Consider the following 20,977-nt stretch of genomic DNA (forward strand, 5'->3'; position numbering starts at 1 on the left):
ACATTGCTGAGATTCCAAGTATCTCTTATTTTATGACAGAGATTTTCCAACACACAACTTACTTGACAGAAACAGAATTCTACATGTTTGCTTTAATAAGCATTTTGAAAATATTTGGCACACATCTTAATACACACACACACACAAAGGGGGGGTTGGCAAAACAGAAAGATAATAATGCAATTTTACCATAGGTCACTATTATTAATTAATTTGTCACCGACCGGACTAACAAATAGGAATGTCTAGTAAAGGCAACAAGCATTTCTCTATAGGATATAGAATTATAAACTATATACAACCAAATAAAGGTGCATGGATGAGAGTACAGGTCTAAAGATGATTCCGTGAGACCCTTCATAGAACGTCTTGCACAATGTGCGTGAAGCAGTCTTCGCCCACAGTCGTAGCTGGAGAGAGCTGATGGCAATAGACAAAACATTATGGATGAAACTGTTGTTAACTTTGCCTTTATCCACAAGACAAAGTAACCCTTACTGATCACATTGGAATTTGAATGAAATGGCAATAACGTCAAAATGAGTATATCATAAAGAGTTTATAATTCTGAAATACACGGATTGACAGAGCCCCTTTAACGTTGGAAATATACAAATCAAATGTCCTTGTCGTGGGCGCACGCCCTGCACGCTCATATTAAAGTGCAAACTAGTTTAGCTACAAAATCTCCTAGCACAGACGCACCAAAATGTACGGTACATACATTTATTTTTATATAACAAAAAATCCCTCACTTGTCAAACAATTTGTGACAATGTGGTAAGCGTGGCACGTTACATAGTTGCATAGGCTGGAAAAAGACTTCCCTTTTTCTGCTGTTGATCCAAAAGAAGGCAAAAAAAAAAACAAATTGAAGCGATTTTCAATTTTGCAACAAACTAGGAAAAAAATCCTTCTTGACCTCAGAATGGCAGTCGGATCTCTCCTTAGATCAAGAAGCTGCTAACCCACTTTTTAAATATAATATCCCTGAATATTATGTTTTTGCAAGTATTCATCCAATCGCTGTTGTATATATGTTGAGGATTGACTGAAAGCAGAGTAGCAGGAGACCCCTCATACAGGTGGTTTTCCTGTTCTGCTTCACAGCAACTACAGCATGTAGTAGCTGTGACTATCTAGTGAGAATGTAGGAACTCTGTTCAGACACCATTGCTCAAGGTTACAAAGCCAGCTTGTCAGTGTAACAGGAAAGGAGCACTCCACTTTAAAACATGTTACTATACTTGTATACTTTGCAAGCCAATCCAACCTGGTAGGAGTGAGGAAGGCAGTACAAGGGACAGATGGATGTATGTTAGATTAGTTTAACACTTCGTAACCTGGGATTATGACAGCTGCAACATTGCTGGTGTGAGGGTAATTATTCCATTAATAACTCATAAAGCAGTTATAGATCGTGTAACATAAAAAGAACATTATAAGCATACAAATTGGGTTGTAAACCCCAATATTCATGTTGATCAACTGTCTCTCTTCAATGCAAAAACTGTAAAAAGGGATTTTCCTGTTACAATACTGATTGAGCGTCACATTGTACAGTAATTTACAGACACAATAAATTAGCAACTCGTTCCATGGAACTAATTTGCTAAAACGCACACAAAACTTTGTAAAATGTGTAATTATTATGTCCACTATTAGACAACAAATACACCAAAGCAATAGAAACAATACGAAAGATGCCTGTTTTATTAGCCCATCACCATATGAACCTGATATCACAACAAACATGAGCGTCTCAATAAAATTTTATAAACATTAAGTGCCACCATGATTTATTAATTAAAAAAAAAAAGAAAAAAAAAAAAAAGAGCTCTGTGATTGGTTTCCAGACACAGTTTCACAATACACACACACACACACACACACACCAAATAACTGAGCGTGTCCTGCTGTGAAGCTCTGTAATACACTCACACACAACAGAAATTGGTTATCGTTTGATTGTCTTGGAGCTCTGTGATACACTCATACAAAAAAAAAAAATGCTTATCGTTTTATTGTACAACCCGCAGATCACTGTGACGATCATTATTGTGGTGGAGCTATAACACATCACTGCAGGATATTATAGGGGAGCAAATATTCTGAGCTGCTAGAAAACCGAACACTGTCTCTCGACAGAATAAAAACAAATATATATATTTTTGGGGACCTCTCGGATAAAAAATAAATAATGAATATGAATACAAACAATGATAGGTGATTGGTTTTTATCTACTAGCCTTGGTCCATAAGGAATGCATTTACTACAAATGTTTCCTCAGCATTTCTCCACTAGCAATCACAGACACAGAGGCACGGATATCTTTCTGCTAATAATTACAATGCTGGCAACCCATTTTACAATTTTACAAAGAATGAAACGGATTTTGCCTGTAGTGCTTATTTCTCACCAGGCAGGTGTGCCGCAATAATTTCTGATTTTTGGAACAATCTCTATCCCCTCTAACAGTGATTTATTGCCAAGAATGGGGAAAGGGAAAAGAAAGAAACGTGAGAAAGAGAGAAGATAGATCTGTAATCTGAGAGGCCAGGAAACATGCAGTATGGAGATATTTTCATGTCTAAAGCTATACTTTATATTAAGGCTTTTCTTGACGTTAGGTGGGTGTGATGGAAAGTAGACTTTACTGGGACACAAGCACCATAAACACTACAGCTTATTCAAGCGATGATGGCAGAGAAAGTCTTTGGGTTTTGTTCCTTCTATTTCATGTGAAATAGTTTTTTCGAGTTATGACCCTTGCCTGATACTCTGGTAATTCAGAAATTTCACTTGTACATGTCTCCAAACAGCCCTGCTTTTGTCAGGACAGTCCCAATTTTGTGATCCTGTCCTGCTCAAGTTTCCTGGTGTTACCCATCTGGGGACACCAGAGAGAGCTTTTCCAAGGCAGCACATCATTGTGCATGTTAATACTGTGTGGCAGGGGCTAGAACCATGCAGAGAGTGTTTCCTGCCATCACTGCCCATGGTCCTCTCATTAAGAGGCTGGCAAAACAGGCTGCCATACTCCTTCAGTGGCGGATCCAGGCAGACCCGTCCAGTATATGTGTCGTCGGTGACTTGTGTCACTGACGATGCCCCTACCTCAGCCTACATTGCATATATCACAAGTGGTAAGCGGCTGCAATTTCTGTTCAATATTGGCTTAGCAAATGCGTCATGTACACTGTAAGACAGGCTTCCCCAAACTCCGGCCCTCCAGATGTTGCTGAACTGCAACTCCCATGATTCTCAGCATATCCATTTCATTCATAGAATCGTAAGAGTTGTAGTTCAGCAACATCTGGAGGGCCGGAGTTTGGGGAAGCCTGCTGTAAGAAAACAAGCAGCACTCAGTTTAAATAGATACCCTGGAATTGGCTTAATTAATCTTCTTAAAGAACAGTGACAAGCCAGACATTTACCAAATCTCTGGTTCTTAAATTAACATTGAGCAAGTTATAGTGGAAGCAGATTCAGTCTCTGAATTCCAGCGATTTACATAAATTGCTGCAGTTATAAGGCTGTCCATTTTCACCCAACTGATGGAATTATGTTAATCGTCTAATTCAACTCTTGTTTTACTCTTAATCTCCCTCCGAGGGTATGAACTCGAGCAGAGCGGCAGCCGTATGCATGTGTGTTTAGTCAGTTGAGCAAATACTGTGCACAGCCCTATTCGCAATACATTAGCTGATGTGAACAGAACTGCTGATCGGGGCTGGACTCTGTGACCAGTTAAATTCTGTTAGACAGAGAATTATGGGGTAACACCAAACCCCTTTGACCATACTGGCTGGTGTATACTCTTCCTGGTCTAGAAGGCAGTCACTGTTGCTGATGCATGCCTGTGCGATGCATGTTTACAATGCAGTTTATACATACTGCATTACAAAATGTGGGTATCTTTAAAGGAACACTATAGCATTATGGGGGTTACATGTGAATTTCTAACGCTATAGTGCCCTAGTTACTGTTTAGATGCCAGGGTTTAAAAAGGTGATTTGCACTGCTGATCTCCTGCATGTAGCTCTGCCTCTTTGCCAGAGACGAATGAGAGCAATGATCTCAGCACATCCACTGCTATTTCATAGGAAAACATTGGGAGGCAAGTGTGCATGCGCAGCAAAACACCAAACTGAGATCACCTGATAGGAATAGTGGAGTTTAACTCCAATGCTTTGTGGAAGCCCCTCTAGTGGCCACCAGAATGGATCCAATCATGGCCTGAAACTAAACATACACTAATGCACTGAGTTGAATTCCAACACAAAGAACTGGAGCAAAGTATGCGTGCTGTGCACACAATGGGGAGACGTATCTTATTTCTGTATTTATACTTTACTTTGCATAACATGAATATGCTTACAATGAGGAAAAATGCTTCTGTTGAAATTCGGAAAAAATTGTTGACATTAGTTATACGTTCCTTTTCCTTTACGTTTTTTTTATGCTGTAGCTGAATTATGGAAAATCCAAGAAAAGAATGGGGCTGTGATAAATGATGAAACATCTTGTCGTAAATGCAAACTGCCCGGTGGACCACTGTTGAGTTTGAGTTGGTGTAAACATATAGATGTAAAATAAATCTGCGGTATAAAAATTATAACAAACCTTCCCGTGCAAAGCCCAACCAGATTTTCGATACTGTAAAGAATATTGTATTCGGAATATAAATATATTTATATAAAACACAAAAGTATTATCTTCCAGGTGGCAGACAAATACTTGGACGTAGCCTTGGATTTTTACGCTCTCAGGAGATACATGGAACATTTGAAGACCTGGCACGGTTGGGCTTATGATGTTAAATGTACTTTATGTTCTCTCTTGCCTGTATCAAGGGCTTATTGCGTTCTCAGTCAGAACACAGAACGACTTTGCTTTCAAGGATGGGTTTGAGTCATGCTCAAGTGATACTGGAGATAAACCATTGATCAGATATTGTTCCAGGGACTTTACAAATGAAGTAATGAACTAAAACCATGACATTCTAAAGGGACAATATGACCCGAGGAAATATTATGTGAGAAAAATGCAACAGAATAAAACCCACACCATAAAAGGCCCTGGAAATAATGCAGGGACTAATTGTATGTAATGAGTAATGGGGTGCTAAACATGAGCTCAAGCTCCTAAAATAGATAAATAATTATTAACATATTAAGTCGATTTTGAAGTAAATGGAAAAAAGATCCATGCAACTTGTCAACCGAGGAGTCAACTGGCAATCACTAAAAAGGAATTCATCTTTGTCTGCTCAAAGCTCATATGGTAATATACCAATATAGAAATATAGACAAATAATAATTTTTAAAAAAAACGTGATTCATCCGACCAGGCAACCTTCTTCCATTGCATCATGGTACAGTTCTGACACTCACGTTCACATTGAAGCGCTTACTGGTCTGTGGCTACGCAGCCCGATACGTAGCAAACTGCGATACAATCGTGCCACCATTAAGTTTTTCAGCAATTTGAGCTACAGCAGCTCTACTGAGCAATCGGACCTCACGTGCCTCAATGAGCCATGGGCACCCATGACCCCCGAAGCCAGTTCACCGATTGTCCTTCCTGCACCACTTTTGATAGGTACTAACCACCGCATACCAGGAACACCCCAAAAGACTTGCCGTTTTGGAGATGCTCTGACACAGTCATTTAGCCATCACTATTTGGTCCTTGTCAAAGTCACTCAGATCTTTGTGCTTGCTCATATATACTGCTTCCAACATGTGCAATTCAAGAACTGACTGTTAACTTGCTTTTTAATTTGATAGACAGACAGACAGACAGATAGATCTTTTAATAGTTGCAAAAAATATGTTGTGTTCTGATCTTTAACTCCGTGATTTTATCTTTCACTCTCCACTATACAAATATCAACAAAGACACTCACATTTTGTCATTCATAAATGCGTACATTACTTTCCGGAACACAAACCCTCCTGGACTTTGGTGATCATTTTTGGCAAATCACTTGGAACTGAAAGGCTTAATAATAACTAGTGATATGTGATACTCACAGATGGCTGTGTTTTCTCTATTGATTATTCGCAGCTAGGAAAATGTGTTACGAGAACACTATTTAGTGTGTTTTCAAACATGATTCAATTTGTTACTGCAATACTTTGCTATTTAATTGAGTCACGCTTGAGTCATTTATGATACTTTCCACCCCCCTCACCCCCCTCACCCCCCCAGATATTATTTAAGACATTTGAGTTTTATTATGGTCATTTGCTTGCCCTATAACACAGTTTTGTTTTGTGGACATACAATACTTATCCCCCAACTCAAACAAAAAGCGATCCCCTAGTTTTGTATTTTCCCTAATGAGTCTAGTTGACTTTTAGATTTTTTGTTTTGTTTTTACAGGGAAATCTTTGCTGCCATCAAACCCTGGTTCGTAGGTCAATCCACATAGTCATGGCTCTTAAAGAGAAGTCTCTTCCTGCCATCTGGGCAGAGTTTATTTTCATTTACATTCTATTAGGCGAGCCAAAGTTAAGCTACCGGTGTTAGGCAACTTAAATTGATTCCATGATAATTTACTAATCACTTCAAAATGTCAACTAGCGAGTTTAGCATCAACCCTTTAACTACCATGTGGCAAACAATGGAATTGATTATTTATAGTGGATGGTGTGAAGTGAACTGCCCGTTGATGCCAAAACATTACAGAATGTTAGGAAATTTCACATCAAAACTATAGTTGTACTTTTTGGGAGGTTGTGGAGCTTGCAGTTAACAATCCCACGGCAATCTTCTTTGGTAACAACTTTACATTTAAGTTTAGAAAATATGCAAACAGTATGCAGGTAGCCCAGGGGTGCCCATAACATAGATCAACAGATGTTGTAGAACTATAACTCCCATGATGCTTTGCATGCCTTTAGAATGCCATCACAATGACAAAGCATCATGGAAGTTGTAGTTTTAAAATATCTGGGGATCTGCATTTTGGGCACCCCTGCGTTTGACAAAGAGACGTCGTACCCTGGATCTCATACTTTTTATTTCGGCATCACTGATCTTTAAAAATGTTAGAAGGCCAGATTAATAGTAAAAAAAAACAAGATACATTTTGTTTATAGATATTTAGTCAGGATTTTAAGGTGAGTTGTCCATAACTTAACTCAATTGGAAACAATAAAGCACGTTTTATATAAATATTACTGTCTTCAGTACCCAGTCACAGCATTTTCCCCTCTAACTAACACTTTACTACTATGTGTCTGTTATATTAGAAAGTAATTTTAGACTAGGGGTAATGAGTTAGGACTATTGTTTGTGTTTAGGGGTTACGAGGAGGTGTTTAATAATACTTTAGCTTAGCATATATGATTTCTACTGAACAGCCAAATAGTACCTGCAGGGCGAGTATATGAACAGCGATTCAGTGTGAAAAGCTACTTGGAGCTAAAGACCCCTTTGGCAGTGCACTGCCCATTCAAAATCAGATTTGTGAGCCTGCAGTCGGACACAGCAGAATCTGACGAGGCTTTAATAATGATAAAAATTCCTTTAATGTTTTTCACAGACGATTAGAGGCTAAGCTACGATCACAATTTTCCAGATCCCTTGTCACAAGCCTAGACGTTTATTAACTAAACATCAAATACTAGCAAACTGAAAACTGAAAAAAAAACCTGTAAAATACGATAGAACAGCTGTGACTATAATGGAGTTAAAAATGTTCTCCAAATCAACTTTTTTGACCTAAAATCTATAATCCTTTTTCAGTTCTCTGCAATTCTTATTTAGTGAATAAAACTCTGAATGCCAGAACTGGTTCAAAAACCCTCTTCAAACAATATCGATTGTGTCTCTCTCATGGAATAACATGTGAAGCTTATATACAAACCCCTTAAATGCCTGCAACATGCGGCGCATGTTTCCTTACCTTGAATTTCACTTCCTCCCTCTTCTCAAACATTCACCTGGTTAATGGTTGTGTTTTTTTTTTGTAAATCAACTATTACAGTCTGTGAACACTAGTCCTCTTTAAAGTCACAATATAGCCCTTTAAACTGCTATGATTTGGTCAATGACTCGCAGATCTCATCAGCCCGGTCCCTGAAGGCAGGGTGGCAGAATCGATTTCCAAATACATGGAAGGTCTCACAAACTAACAGACCATTTTGGTAAAACAATCATATTCTAGCACACCCCACGCCTGCTACTTTTTTCCATATATCATTCAGGAAGCAAAATAATTGTCATGTACAGGGATTGGGGATTGTTTACAGCTAGGAACCTACCGTATATTTCATTTTTTTTTTTTTTTTTAAACAACATCTGTTGAAGTTCAGTAGGAAACAGTTTGGAACTCGAATGTAGCCACATCTGAGAAACAGACAGAGTCTGGGCCTGAAGAAGGATTGCTTACGCTGTTTCTCAGCAGGGTTTTCTGTGACTTTTCTCACTTGGTACCATTTGTGTGCGTTCTTTCAAGTCTGGCCGCCGTGCCAATTTCATTCAATGTCATCTACTTTTTTTTTTTTTTATTGTGATCTTGATTACATCTATTTGCCAGGCTTTCTGCCCTTATGATCAATATGGTTTAAATCACTAGGTGACATAAAACAGAGCATGAGATTTCACAGAAAATCAGTAAACTGTAATTTTTCCTTTAGAGCTTTGATATTTCTTTTTTTTTTTTTACTGCTTTGATCCAAGTTGCATCCAGAAAACTGTGTTTCAAATGCGTGCATTTAACATTAACTAGGCACTTTTCATTTTCCATACAGTAAAACCAAATAATCAGAATTATAACAGGGTGTTCTTGTCAAATCTCCTGTTTGAAACACAAGCTTTTAGGAAATAACACAATCAGCTTGCTCACACGCTTACGCATAAAAACATCACTCGTCAATTACACAAATCTTTCTCAGCCTTTGGAATATTTGATATAAACGTTACACACGAGTATCACCCTCCTAATCCAACCCAAGGAATGCACCATGTCTCACTCTACATCAAAAAATAAAATTTCACTTTGGTAATCCATCTACTTATAGCTGTTAAAACCACTCTCATTCCCTACCAAAGGGGGGTACATTCCCCCCATTATAAAGTAGGGATATGAAAGAGTAGAGATGATTGAGATCCAGCAGGAAATAAACTACACTTTATCCAAAATATACTCTTTATATTATGTGAGCACAACAGGGAAAACAAAACCTGGTTAAGGAGCCCAGGAGACACACAACATTAGTGAGAAAAATTATTAAAAAAAGAAAAGAAGGGCGTGGCCTGACTGTGGAGCTGAACAGTCGCACATGCTTTGAGCTCCTAGGCCCTGATCTGCAAAACGGCTGAAATCGGGGGCAATTTGCCTGAACTTGTACCCCTACTCGCCCTAATTTGCCCCGCAGCAACTGATGACCCGAGGGACACCCTTCGACACCCAACTTACCGCCGGAATGACCGAGCCGGGGTCTGGAGCTCATACCAAGCAGGGCAAAGGAGAGGCGGCCGCTCTCCCAGCCCGCAATCACAAGCAACACTCGCAGCACATGGTTGCTTCCCCCCCCCAGGACCGGTGGGGGTTATCCCGGTCCACACACCCTCGACCAGCGCACCTCTGTGGCCCTTCCATGCTGACTACGGCACAAACCACGCACCAGGTATGCAAACAGCTGACTGCTGACTGCCTGCCACCGCGAACCCCCAATGCCGCAGATACGGTTCCCACCTGAAGGAATGGGGTGATTATCCAGCAAGAGGGCAGCTTCCCCCATGATCACCTTTGAACGCTGCCCAGACGCTCACAGACACTGGCTATGCATACCAGGGACTCTAACACATTTCTGTTTGTAGCTGTGACTATGCTATATTCCTCTTCCACATAATGCCACGAGAAACACATTCAGCACCTATAAACACACACTTGTATTACCCTCAGAGGTCTATTAATCATAACCGCTACTATTTAAACTTACACATACGCATGTTTTCTAATCTTGTGTTTTAATTTCTGCTATATGTGACATAATGGAAGCTTTAAGCATGTTCCTGAACCACTGATATATACTGTTTCCATGTCACCGTCCCATCAGTATGTCGGTACACCTGACTACCTTTAAGCTTGCCTATATTATAAAATTGTGCATGCCATTCACATGTCCCGTATGTAAAACGAAGTAAAGCCTGAGGACTGCTTTCGGGGCACCTCAAGCCTGTATGTATCAAATATGCACTGCAAAAATAAAAAATTAAAAAAAAAAAAAGAAAAGAAAAGGAGAAAGAGTAAAGAGAGAGAGAGATGAGAAAGAATGGAGGGGATGAAAGTGAGGAGAAGCATTAAAAGAGAGGGCATTGTAGCTTAGGGTAGAAAGTGGTGGGTTGGGCACATGGAGACCAGGCCCAAACAGAATCAAACCCCCTGTTTGAGGGAGATACAATGAGTAGGCAGTGGACATGGAGTTATCATCCACGTTCACCTGCAGAGGCCACAGACTGCTCAGAGAGCCAAATCAACCAGGTATTTTTGGTGGTTGTCGGTGGGTGAGAGAATAAGCTGCTCGAAAGAGTGAAAATCCTCCACTGCAAAAATCCAATTCCTTACCGAAGGCACCTTAGTCAGTTTCCAGAAAGTAGGTATAAGATTCTGATCAACTTTAATCAAATATAGGAGGACCACTATTCAGTATGACTTTTTAATACCTATAATATTTAAGCATTTGCTCCCCATTTGTCTACTTCCTCTTTTCAACCCACTCTCTATTTTTTTTGTTTAATTAAAGTAAAAAAAAATTAATGTAGGAATCCCAGAAAGGTGTGAGATAGAGTCCAAACAGGGGATATATTTCATTCAGAAGAATTATTTGTGTTGACCAATAGGGCATTAAACACTAAAAAGAACCATGAATTCAACATGGCATGGTAACCCAAACAATGCCTACTTTACACTAAAGGCATTCAGACCACTTAATCTTAATGAAGTTGTCTGGGTGCAGTGGCCCCTTAGTTTTAACCCTGCAATGTAACACATTGCAATTTTTTTTTATAAACTGCGATGCTAACAATGTAGGGTTAACACATCTCTAGTGAGAGACACAAGAGGAGCTTCCACTAGAGGAGCTTCCACTAGTTAAACTCAGAGATAAATTATATGACTCGCCTAGAGAGCATTTGATTGGCGCAGCACAGCAATTTGTCGTGCATGAGCTCTAGTCTCCCAATGTTTCCCTATGGGGAAACATTGGATTAGCGGAGATCAACAGTCTTGTTGATCTCAGCCATTGGAGGCAGAATGGTGACTGGCACGTTGATGGTAGAAAGATTAGTAAAACTTACCTTTGAAACCTTCACAGACTGGTGAAGGGTGTGGGTGTCAATCTAACAAGCTATATTACGACTAGAACGTTCGCAATACATGTTTGCATTCCTATTGCTGTAGTGTTCCTTTAAATCCATGGTTAAGCACTGGGTCAACATCCAAAGTTGGGTCCCCATGCAATTCCTCATGATCCCCGGTGATTGGAACTGATGCATCATATTCTTCTGGCTATAGGCAACTGCCTATAATACAATGGTTAATTTAACAGCTCTTTCTTCCCCAGTGTATAAGAAGTCCATTGGAAACTAAAAAGACTATAATTAAGGTGCTTTGTGACTTGTGAATTGCGTAATGTATAGTATTTTGGTGGAGGAGTGGGTTGTTAAGCTAATGCCATATACAAAATGAAGGTTATTAAATATTATGCAAGTTGTGTGACTTTGATTGGCTATAATCGTTATATTTCAGTTGGAGCAGTTGCTTGACTGGATGCCCAGAGATCTACAGAAAGCAAGAGTCACTGGGCCACACACTCATGCATTAAATTAGCAGATAAGACGAACTGTGAAATCTACATAAAATATGAAGGGCAACATTCGGGCTGAAATAGCTAAGCGGTGACTACAGCTGAGTTAGGTATTTTTTCCACAATCAGCTATTTCACTTCAATTTTACCGTTTGGATTTTAATTTGCAGCAAATTGGAGTTTAGTGAATAGCCAACCCTATGTATGCATACAGCTGATATTGCTTTCAATCTTGAACATAAATTTCAATAAAAGAAAACTTACTGGTAAATATCTTTTCTCAGAACGCTTCTACTGAGAGGGTTATCAGCCTGTGGGGCCATGGAAACAGAACCAATCTTCAGAACCAATGTGTCTTCGTTTATCATGGTTTTACTTTCTAGAGGTAAAGAAACAAAAAAAATAAAAAATCAGAGACTACAAACAATGTAAAGAATAAAAAAATCGACTTTTGAATTTAAAAGGGGAAATCTGACTACACATGGTCTTTTTCCTTATGTGAAAGTAATAGCATTGCCCTGTAACATTGGCGTTGCTCAATTAGATCCAACTTCCACACCATGGACTACTTGTAATGCACTATCACCAGGAATGTTTATTGTAGTGGTTATGGTTTTTATCAAGTATTTAGCTGCAGTAGCCCAGATCCATGTAAACTGGACAGCAAAGGAATTCTGAGAAAGTTGGGGCGGCTTATTATTTTCCAATGTAAAATATCAGCATTGCTTAAACATATTGGTAGCAGAGGTAGCAATACAGATTTTTTTTGTCAAACCACTAGAATATTGTTCATTTAAAGACTGGAGGGATTGCTCTAAAACCATTACAACAACCTGTACTTGTGTGGTACTTAGAATGTCCTTTTAAAAAGTGGGCAAACCTTCATTTTATATCTGGCCTTGCAGCTGTCCGTTCGAATCTGGTACTGATAGCACAGCTTGACAACATTGCATGTAAATTGATTACTGCACGTATTAAATTAATACTGCAAGCATTTTTTAAAACTGATATTTATCCACTAGATTTTATTAGGTAGCTTATGTACGTACCTCCTGCACTCGGCTGCATATCCTCTGGTTTTGGAAAGAAAACTCTAATGACGTTAGTATTGATATATATCAGAGGCAGATTACGAGAGGTTAGAGTGTGAGATCTCATTGGCTGGCCTGAAGATTTGCGTTTCTCCTTCAGATTCCTAGGTCGTTTAGCCTCGAAAATACTTGAGATGGCATTGAGCAAAGGGAAGAGAAGGACAACATCAAAGGCTTGAGCTGAAATGAGAATTTCATGAAGGAAGTGAGGGGAACCGTCTGTTGGACCTTCAGAAAGTTTCTGAAAGCTCCGAGGGGTCCGTTCACTCCTTGAGGTCAGCTTGTGGCGAACATTCCTGGTGACAGCTTTGGTATAAGTAAGAGAAAGAAATCCGTGCTGCTGGTGGGAGCTCTCTAAAAGCTTTGCGGTCGTCTGTTTCGGAACAAGAAATCACAGCTTACAAATCACCATATCATCAGTGAAAATAAGATACATTTATGTATAACTAATGTGAGCCATGTTGGGGTGCTTCTGCAATTAAATCTCACTTATGTGTCATAACAAAAGTAAAAATAGAACAATGTATTCGAATATTAGAATGAATAACACAAATGCAATCTGTTTTTTAAAACAAAAATAGTTGCTACCAATAAATATGTTTTTAGTTTTTTTTTGTTTAATGCCGATATTACAATTCTAAATAGAAATGTGCAATTTATTAATACTGGATTCGAAATGAATGACAACATGTTTATTAATCAATTAGAAAAATTAAAATGAAAGAATAAATAAAAATGGTGTGTGTAGGGACTTAAGGGAACATTATGTTAAACAGATTGGTATAGATTGTTAAAGATGTTCAGGTGACAAACACCAATAGTTAGAGAAAGGAGTCATTCAATTAATATGGTCTTCTACAGAGCACAACAATACGCAGATTTAATGAAATATGTCTGGATACAATGTTTTCATTTTATTTTATTCACGTGATTCTACTTGCAAACTTCCCACCTTTATTCTACCGGGCCTGAAAAGTAGCAGAATCCAAATGTACCTTTCCTGTCTAAATTATTGTGATATTATTAATATAATAACTAAATATTATATCATGTTTTACATGCTAAATCATTTATCAAGCAAAATAACTCACAACGCTAATTCGCAAATTAAAAGTGCAGTTATTTTTTATTAATAATCTACAATTTTAATATCTAGCTATATGTTGCTCTTTAAAATGAATTGTCGTGATTTTATTTATTTAATACAACACTTCTTATAAAACCATCCCATTCAATCCCAAATATCCACAGGGATACAAGACACGCCTAATTATACACAAAAATAAACATTTTTAAGGGAAAATACAATTAATTTGATCGCTTTTTGGATATAATATGCAGATGAGATACAGATGCCTTATTCTTTGGAAAAAAAAGCATGTTTTAAATGCGGAGACATCCAGAGCCCCTTCTTCAGTGGGCTGCAGAGGTTAAGCAGTCAAGTCCAATTGTAACCAACAAAGAATTACACTTCCTCATCTTGTACACACACATCTTTTAACACTGCTAATCACTTTGCTGTAATGATCAAAGATAGGGACGAGATAAGTGAAGTGCAGTAGTTAATGGAAGGGGATATGTCGTTGACAGATATATTAACATAAATCACTCATAAAGAGATCAACAGACAGGACTATGGGGGAATGTTGAATCCACAGAGTTACCTTGTATTCAGCTATTAAACTCTGACAGGTTAATGATGACTAGAATTGATGTCCATGCTTTGTACCTAGTAAGATTTAATTATAGAAGCACCCTAACATTACTAAAATTTCAATACGGTCTATTCACTTAGCACCAAATTGTAGCCTATGAAAAAAGGAATTGCAATATTTAAGTTAGTTTTGTTTTCAATTTATTAGAATTCTGTGTTTAGTGAATATGTCCTATTGTGCGGCAGTATACAAGGAGACATTGGAGAGGAATAATGTCATTAAGCAAACATATAAAACATGCTGGTTTGACTTATAAAACAAACACAAAACCATAAATAAAATATTGAAACATAGTTAAGTGATGCAGATGTTAAATGACAGATGAAACAAATATATTGTAAATACATTTTTTTTATTGGACTAACAGAGTTTTGGAATGACAAGCGTTCGGGAGATCCTCTGTTCCTCAAGTCTAACAGCTTTATTCACGAATATGAGAATTCAAGGATATTCTAAGTGAACTTTAAATTAAAGGCCATTTCAGCCAAACTGAAAGAATAGCTGACTGGGAGAGGTTTGACCTTAACCCCTTAGGGACACATGACATGTGTGACATGTCATGATTCCCTTTTATTCCAGAAGTTTGGTCCTTAAGGGGTTAAATTTGTACTTTGCTTTGAATGCTCTGCAATAACCCTGTAAAGCATTTCTGAGCAATACGACACTGAATTCAAAGTTGAGTTAAAGCGATGTGAGTGTAGATAATGCACAATTCTGATTTACAGTAAGGAGAAAAAAAAAATAATAGCCACCATTCTCCCAGAGGGATGTAAATATTCTACGTAAGGACCAGAGAGGAGAGAATACAAAAAACATGGAAGGAGATGGTACTAGAAGCAAAGCGAGACTAAGAATGTTTGTACTCATTTAAAAATCTAGAATATGAATGTAGGCATATATACAAACTAAATGAAGACTTTCAGGCAAACTAATCATTTAGAACTTCAGAAACTTAACAGAAAAAAATAGGGGGTAAGCTCTAAATTGTAGATAAATACAGACATAGAGATAAGGACTGTTAATTTTACCAAAGTTTGTAATATAACTTAACTTATCAAAAGATAAAAATCACAAATTCCGTGAATCTGCAATGCACAAATACTAAGTCTAGTAAATAACGTGATTTACTATGGTAGGGCTAATCAAACATCTATGGACAAACTGTTTCCCTATAGCATCTGTAATTCAAATGATAATTGTATAGGTCGGTAGAAATTCATTTTATGCAAAAACCATGTCATAACTGATCTGGATTCAGGTGAAACAATGTATTAAGATAAAAACTGCTAACATAATAAATAATAAGGCCAGTACCTCCAAATAGGCACTAAGGAACAATCAAGTAGATAATGGTACAGTCTACTGACATTCGAATAGGTTAGCCTAAATCCACGGGGGAAAAAAGAGAAGTGGTTGGATCTACTCCAATAGCAGGAGGGATTGGTGCAACTTATCGACATAGTAGATAGGATCGTCAAACAACGGGGGAAACGGAGAGGTTGATAACCTCCAGAGCTCCTGCAACTAACCACTTTAAAAACCACCTTTCATCTCTTAAACGGCGACTAATCAAGCCACAAAGGCCGGCAAATGAAGGTGGACGCGAAGCGGAGCAGCAGGGTGCCTCTCAAGCAACAAAACGAGAGGCACCTCTCGGACAAGTGTCTGAAGCCTACTCGACAAGCGGGCGCGGGAGAGACAGTCCCTCTCCCCCCACCACAACCAACTACCCCTGTGAAGAAGGTCCCATGTCCCCCCCCCTCTGGACCGGCGGGGGTCATCCCGGTCCACCAGCCCACGGAGAACACTCACCTCTGGGATATCCGTAAAAGCACCTCCGACCAAACAGCCCCACGAGGCCAAGCCAAGATGGCCGACTGCAGTGCCGTCAACCCGCCTCAGACAGCCGACGAATGGGCTGCGGCCTTCCAGGCTAAGTTCAACGCCGTGTTCATGAAATTCTCGGAGCAGTTGGAGAAGAGGAGCTTGCCTCCCGCTCCGAGGCCAGCTACAACGGCAGCGCAGCACCGTACTCCCTATCACATGGGGCCGAGGTGCCCGATTAAAGCATCCACAATGAGGCCCACCCAGAGACTTACTCTGCTGCAAAAACCGCGACACCGGCGAACAGCATGGTATCGGAGACGCAAACATCACCAGACACCCAAGCCTAGAGCTCTGCCAGCAAGCGGCAACAAGAGACATGCAGTGCCCCTGGTGTGGGACCGGGAGGTAACAGCTCACCTACGGCACAGCAGTGGCAATCAACCAAGCTCGGAGCCCACAAGGAGGACCGACACTTGGCACAGACCAGCTGGAGGATGAAATGAGTCACCAGACCGGGCTATCAAACAGACTATCTATTGAAGCAAATTAATGGCATCGGATGAGGGGATGCAACTGCCCGCGTTCCAGCTAAAAGCTTGCTCACAGTGTGGGACTTACCTGGCAAGAACAACAACCGTACCTTCTCTTCTAATTTGATTTGTTTATTTAATGTGTGCACTATTTGCCTATGCGCTGTTTGCCCATACGCTGTTTGTCTATATGCTATGTGCCTAAGCACAATCTGCCTACTAAGGCTGCAGCCTCTATGCTGCAGAACCACTTTCTGGCCCACACCTATATGGGTTACTTGCTGTGTAGTAGACAAAAATGCTGTGGTCTCCCATAAATCTTGTACCCTAGCTTTGTACATGCCTCAATAATCTTGCCTATTAACCGTGTATCTACGCTAACGCATATTAAGCGACGTCCTTACCGTTACTTGCTATTATACTTTTTAAAAAAACTGTGCCACTTTTTCATGCCATGTATATGTTCTGCGTTGACATCATTGCTTATTTATGCTGTCGTGGCATTGCATAACACATTGCCTTTGTGTTATCATGTGCACAGAAAAAATAAATGAAAAAAAAAAACAACGGGGAAACGAGAGAGCACAATCTGAAAAAATCCCAGAAGAATTATGACTAACTGACATTTAGGTAAGTGTACACTCACTCCCTCCCCTACAGAGAGCATACACGTGATCTAATGTAAAGGTGAAATATGATCGTTATCTTGTTATAGTCAGTAATAAAATAATCTGATACATTGGAAAAGGCCTGTGTAATGCTAGTAAGTATACCTATAATCACCCGGGGGAGTAAGCATGCAGTCATAATGTTACTTATATTTTCCCATACTCATGGTATCCAGACACGAGTGAGCAGGCTGTGTAAAATAGTGCCCCATGGTAGTGCAGTAAGATTCTTCTTCTGGGTGTTTAATGGAGTGTCTATGGATATGTATTCTGTTATTTAATAGCAGGTTGGTTTTCTGAATGTAGCATCCAAGGTTGCATTTTGCAAATATACAATGCACTAAATGCAGGGACAAGGGAACATATCCCATAAGCTTGTCATTCCAAAATTCTGTTAGCCCAATACAAGCTTTATTATATGACACTCATTTCAAGGTAGTATTTATGGTTAAACAATTAGTGTTTAGATTTTACTGTTTTGACTAGATACATTTCCCCTTTTTTTAGAAATGCACCCCACACCTACAATGCCACCATGACCCATGTAAAAAAAATAATAACTAAAATAAATAATAAAAAAATAAAAAAAATATTTTTTAGCCATGCGTTAGTCTAGCCAATTTAAAAATAAGTTTGTGATTTTGTGAATTTTAAGGCAAACCAGCATTTTAACAGGATTTAGTTCACACGGTTCTGTTCATATAAATTCTATTTTGTGGACCTAAAACGAATACATTAAGTAAGGTTTACAATCGAGTAATAAATATTAGCAATGTAATTATCTGAATGCTATCTACAAGTAGAAATGGCTCTTTCAACAACATTTCTGGTATTAACACAACACACTTTGCTATCCATAATTTACAGATGTGGTAACAATACCATCACTACATAAGTACCGATTGTATTTTCCAATACCTAGCAATATGCAAAAAAATAAAATAAAATAACATTATTAATGGAAAGTGTTGAAAGAACCTATTCCACTAAATAAAATCAACAATAGAGTTTTCAAGCAGAAATCACAAGCAGGTGCTAGTGTTAGAAATATTGTGCAGTGTTGATTAAAAATCAAATTGTGGTAGAACTGCAAACCAATCACACAAGAACTTCCATAAACATGTAATCAATAATTTATTTAACACGGACACGTGGAAGGGAAATAATTCATCCATGTAAGGGAATAAAACAATACCCCATTAAGCCCCCACTGCTGTATTCTAAAAAAATATTAGTAGGTAGATCCGTACTGTAGAATTAAACTCAGTGTATTGGTGGGGGTTTATAGATAAGTATTACAAGGTGTTTTTTTTCATTTATTTTTTTTGTAAATTACTTTGTTATAGTTTTAATCTTACAAAATCATGACTCTGGGCAAGAATGTTGCAATGCTGATGGAAGTTCTCGAGTTAAAAGTTATAAAAAATTATTTCTTACAGAGGGGAAAAAGCCAGAGAAATTGCTGAAAGGGTCCTTCTTGCTGACGGGTCGAACCAACGTTGTGCGTCTGTTCAGCTTGTCAGTACAGGACAGGAAGACCCCTCCATAATGCCCTAGACACCAACAGTCTTCAGTGAGGCTTATAGTGTTGAAAGCAGGTGGAGAAATAAAAGGGAAAAAAAGGCTGTGAGTGCTAAAGTAAATCTCAGAGATTTTGCCTTAATGAAGCTGACGCCTGCTGGCTGCTGTACTCTACCGTCTCAAAGAAACACGGAATTCAACATATTAAACAAAAGAAATGAGCGGCTTACGGATGAGAAATGTCATTTATCTAAATGATTAATGTAAGATGATACTGCTCGTGAGAAGATGAAATAGGAGCGTCTGTCAATTTTTCAGGGAAAATATGTTCAGAGCATAATCATCTAATCACCTTTGGGGCTTTAAAAAAAATTATTTAAATAATTGATCATTTTCATTTGTGGATGAAATTAACACTTTTCTGTAAAATCACTGCTATAAAATGCTCTTAGTATTAAACCCAAATATATGGGAACATACACCGTATTTGTATGTTTTGGCTATTTTGTTAGCAATCCAGCAAGAGACCATGACCACTGCCCAGCTTGATGTAATCGGTTATTTGCAAATTAAAATTGCAAAGAAAAAGATATCATCTTTCAAATTTAGCGATAAGATTGGTTAGGATATAAAAATGATGATTACAAGAGAGGGCCGTGTAAAGACAAAGAAAAACGAGGAACAGAAACAGATTTTTTTAAGCACTGCAAATGTTTTTGAACTGCATTTCTCATGACGCTCAGCCAGCCTTAAAGTATGTCTGAGCATTGTGTGAAATTTTGATAAACATCTGCACTGCAAGACCAGACCAGCCAGGATTGCCTTAGATTCTTGTAATCACCAGTAGAATTGTAGGGATACAGATCACTGTAATTAGATTGTAGGACAGAACTTCCCAACCATTCACCTATTACTGTATAACGGCCTCACCATATGTTTCTCTTTGCATTGTAGAACTATCCCAAGAAAATCTCCCGACTGCCAGCTTTCACCTGGCCTGGAAAAACATAATATAACCCTTATCTGGTCTGTGCAAAGCATGAAGGTTGAAACCATTTAGAAGCTGCTACAAAAATAAATGATGCCATTCCTTTTACCATTACAACTTTCAAACAGGATTAGCACACTGTAAACAAGAGAACACACCATTTAATTGGGTATTTTGGTTGGATACACAATGCAGAAAACCAACAGTGTATGTGGAATTAAGAATACATTAGCACAGAGGACAAGCACATGTTCTGCTCAGGAAACCAAATTACTCTCATCTTGGAACTAATTTGTGATGTCAATTAACATTCGGATTGAAGAAACTATGGTCGCTGGTATTTTTCAATTAACAGCTCATGGAGAACTGCCTTTTATTGGTTGAAAGGTTAGGTAGATATATACCCAGACTGCAATCGGAGGAAAATGAAAGACGTTCTTGGGAGTCAGTGATGCAGATATACAGGAAGGGGAAAAAGTATTTGATCCACTGCCAATTTTGAACGTTTGCCCACTGACAAAGAGATGATCAGTCTATAATTTTAATGGTAGGTGTATTTTAACAGTGAGAGGCAGAATAACAAAAAAATAAAAATCCAGAATAACGCACGTCAAAAAAAGTTATAAATTGATTTGCATGACCTCTTCGACTTAGTACTTGGTGGCAAAACCCTTGTTGGCAATCACAGGTCAGACGTTTCTTGTAGTTGGCCACCAGGTTTTTGCACACATCTCAGGAGGGATTTTGTCCCATTCCTCTTTGCAGATCCTCCCCAAGTCATTAAGGTTTTGAGGCTGACATTTGGCAACTG

The 20,977-nt window shown here is 38.7% G+C and overlaps 1 protein-coding gene across 2 annotated transcripts in view; it reads right to left on the reverse strand.

Annotated features, from left to right (window-relative positions):
* Positions 1 to 20,977, reverse strand: part of VPS13B (vacuolar protein sorting 13 homolog B) — an 843,188-nt gene that overhangs the window by 324,044 nt on the left and 498,167 nt on the right. Inside the window, exons 28-30 of one of the 2 annotated variants that reach the window (XM_063451210.1) lie at positions 20,109 to 20,175; positions 12,876 to 13,290; positions 12,091 to 12,205 (exon numbers count right to left, since the gene is read on the reverse strand). In XM_063451210.1, the coding sequence (XP_063307280.1) occupies positions 12,091 to 12,205; positions 12,876 to 13,290; positions 20,109 to 20,175 (597 nt within the window). Of the gene's footprint in view, positions 1 to 12,090; positions 12,206 to 12,875; positions 13,291 to 20,108; positions 20,176 to 20,977 lie in introns of those variants that run through there. The other variant, XM_063451211.1, reaches the window with a different exon arrangement.

The sequence above is a fragment of the Pelobates fuscus genome, chromosome 4 (genome assembly GCF_036172605.1).
Source record: "Pelobates fuscus isolate aPelFus1 chromosome 4, aPelFus1.pri, whole genome shotgun sequence".
NCBI lineage: Eukaryota > Metazoa > Chordata > Amphibia > Anura > Pelobatidae > Pelobates > Pelobates fuscus.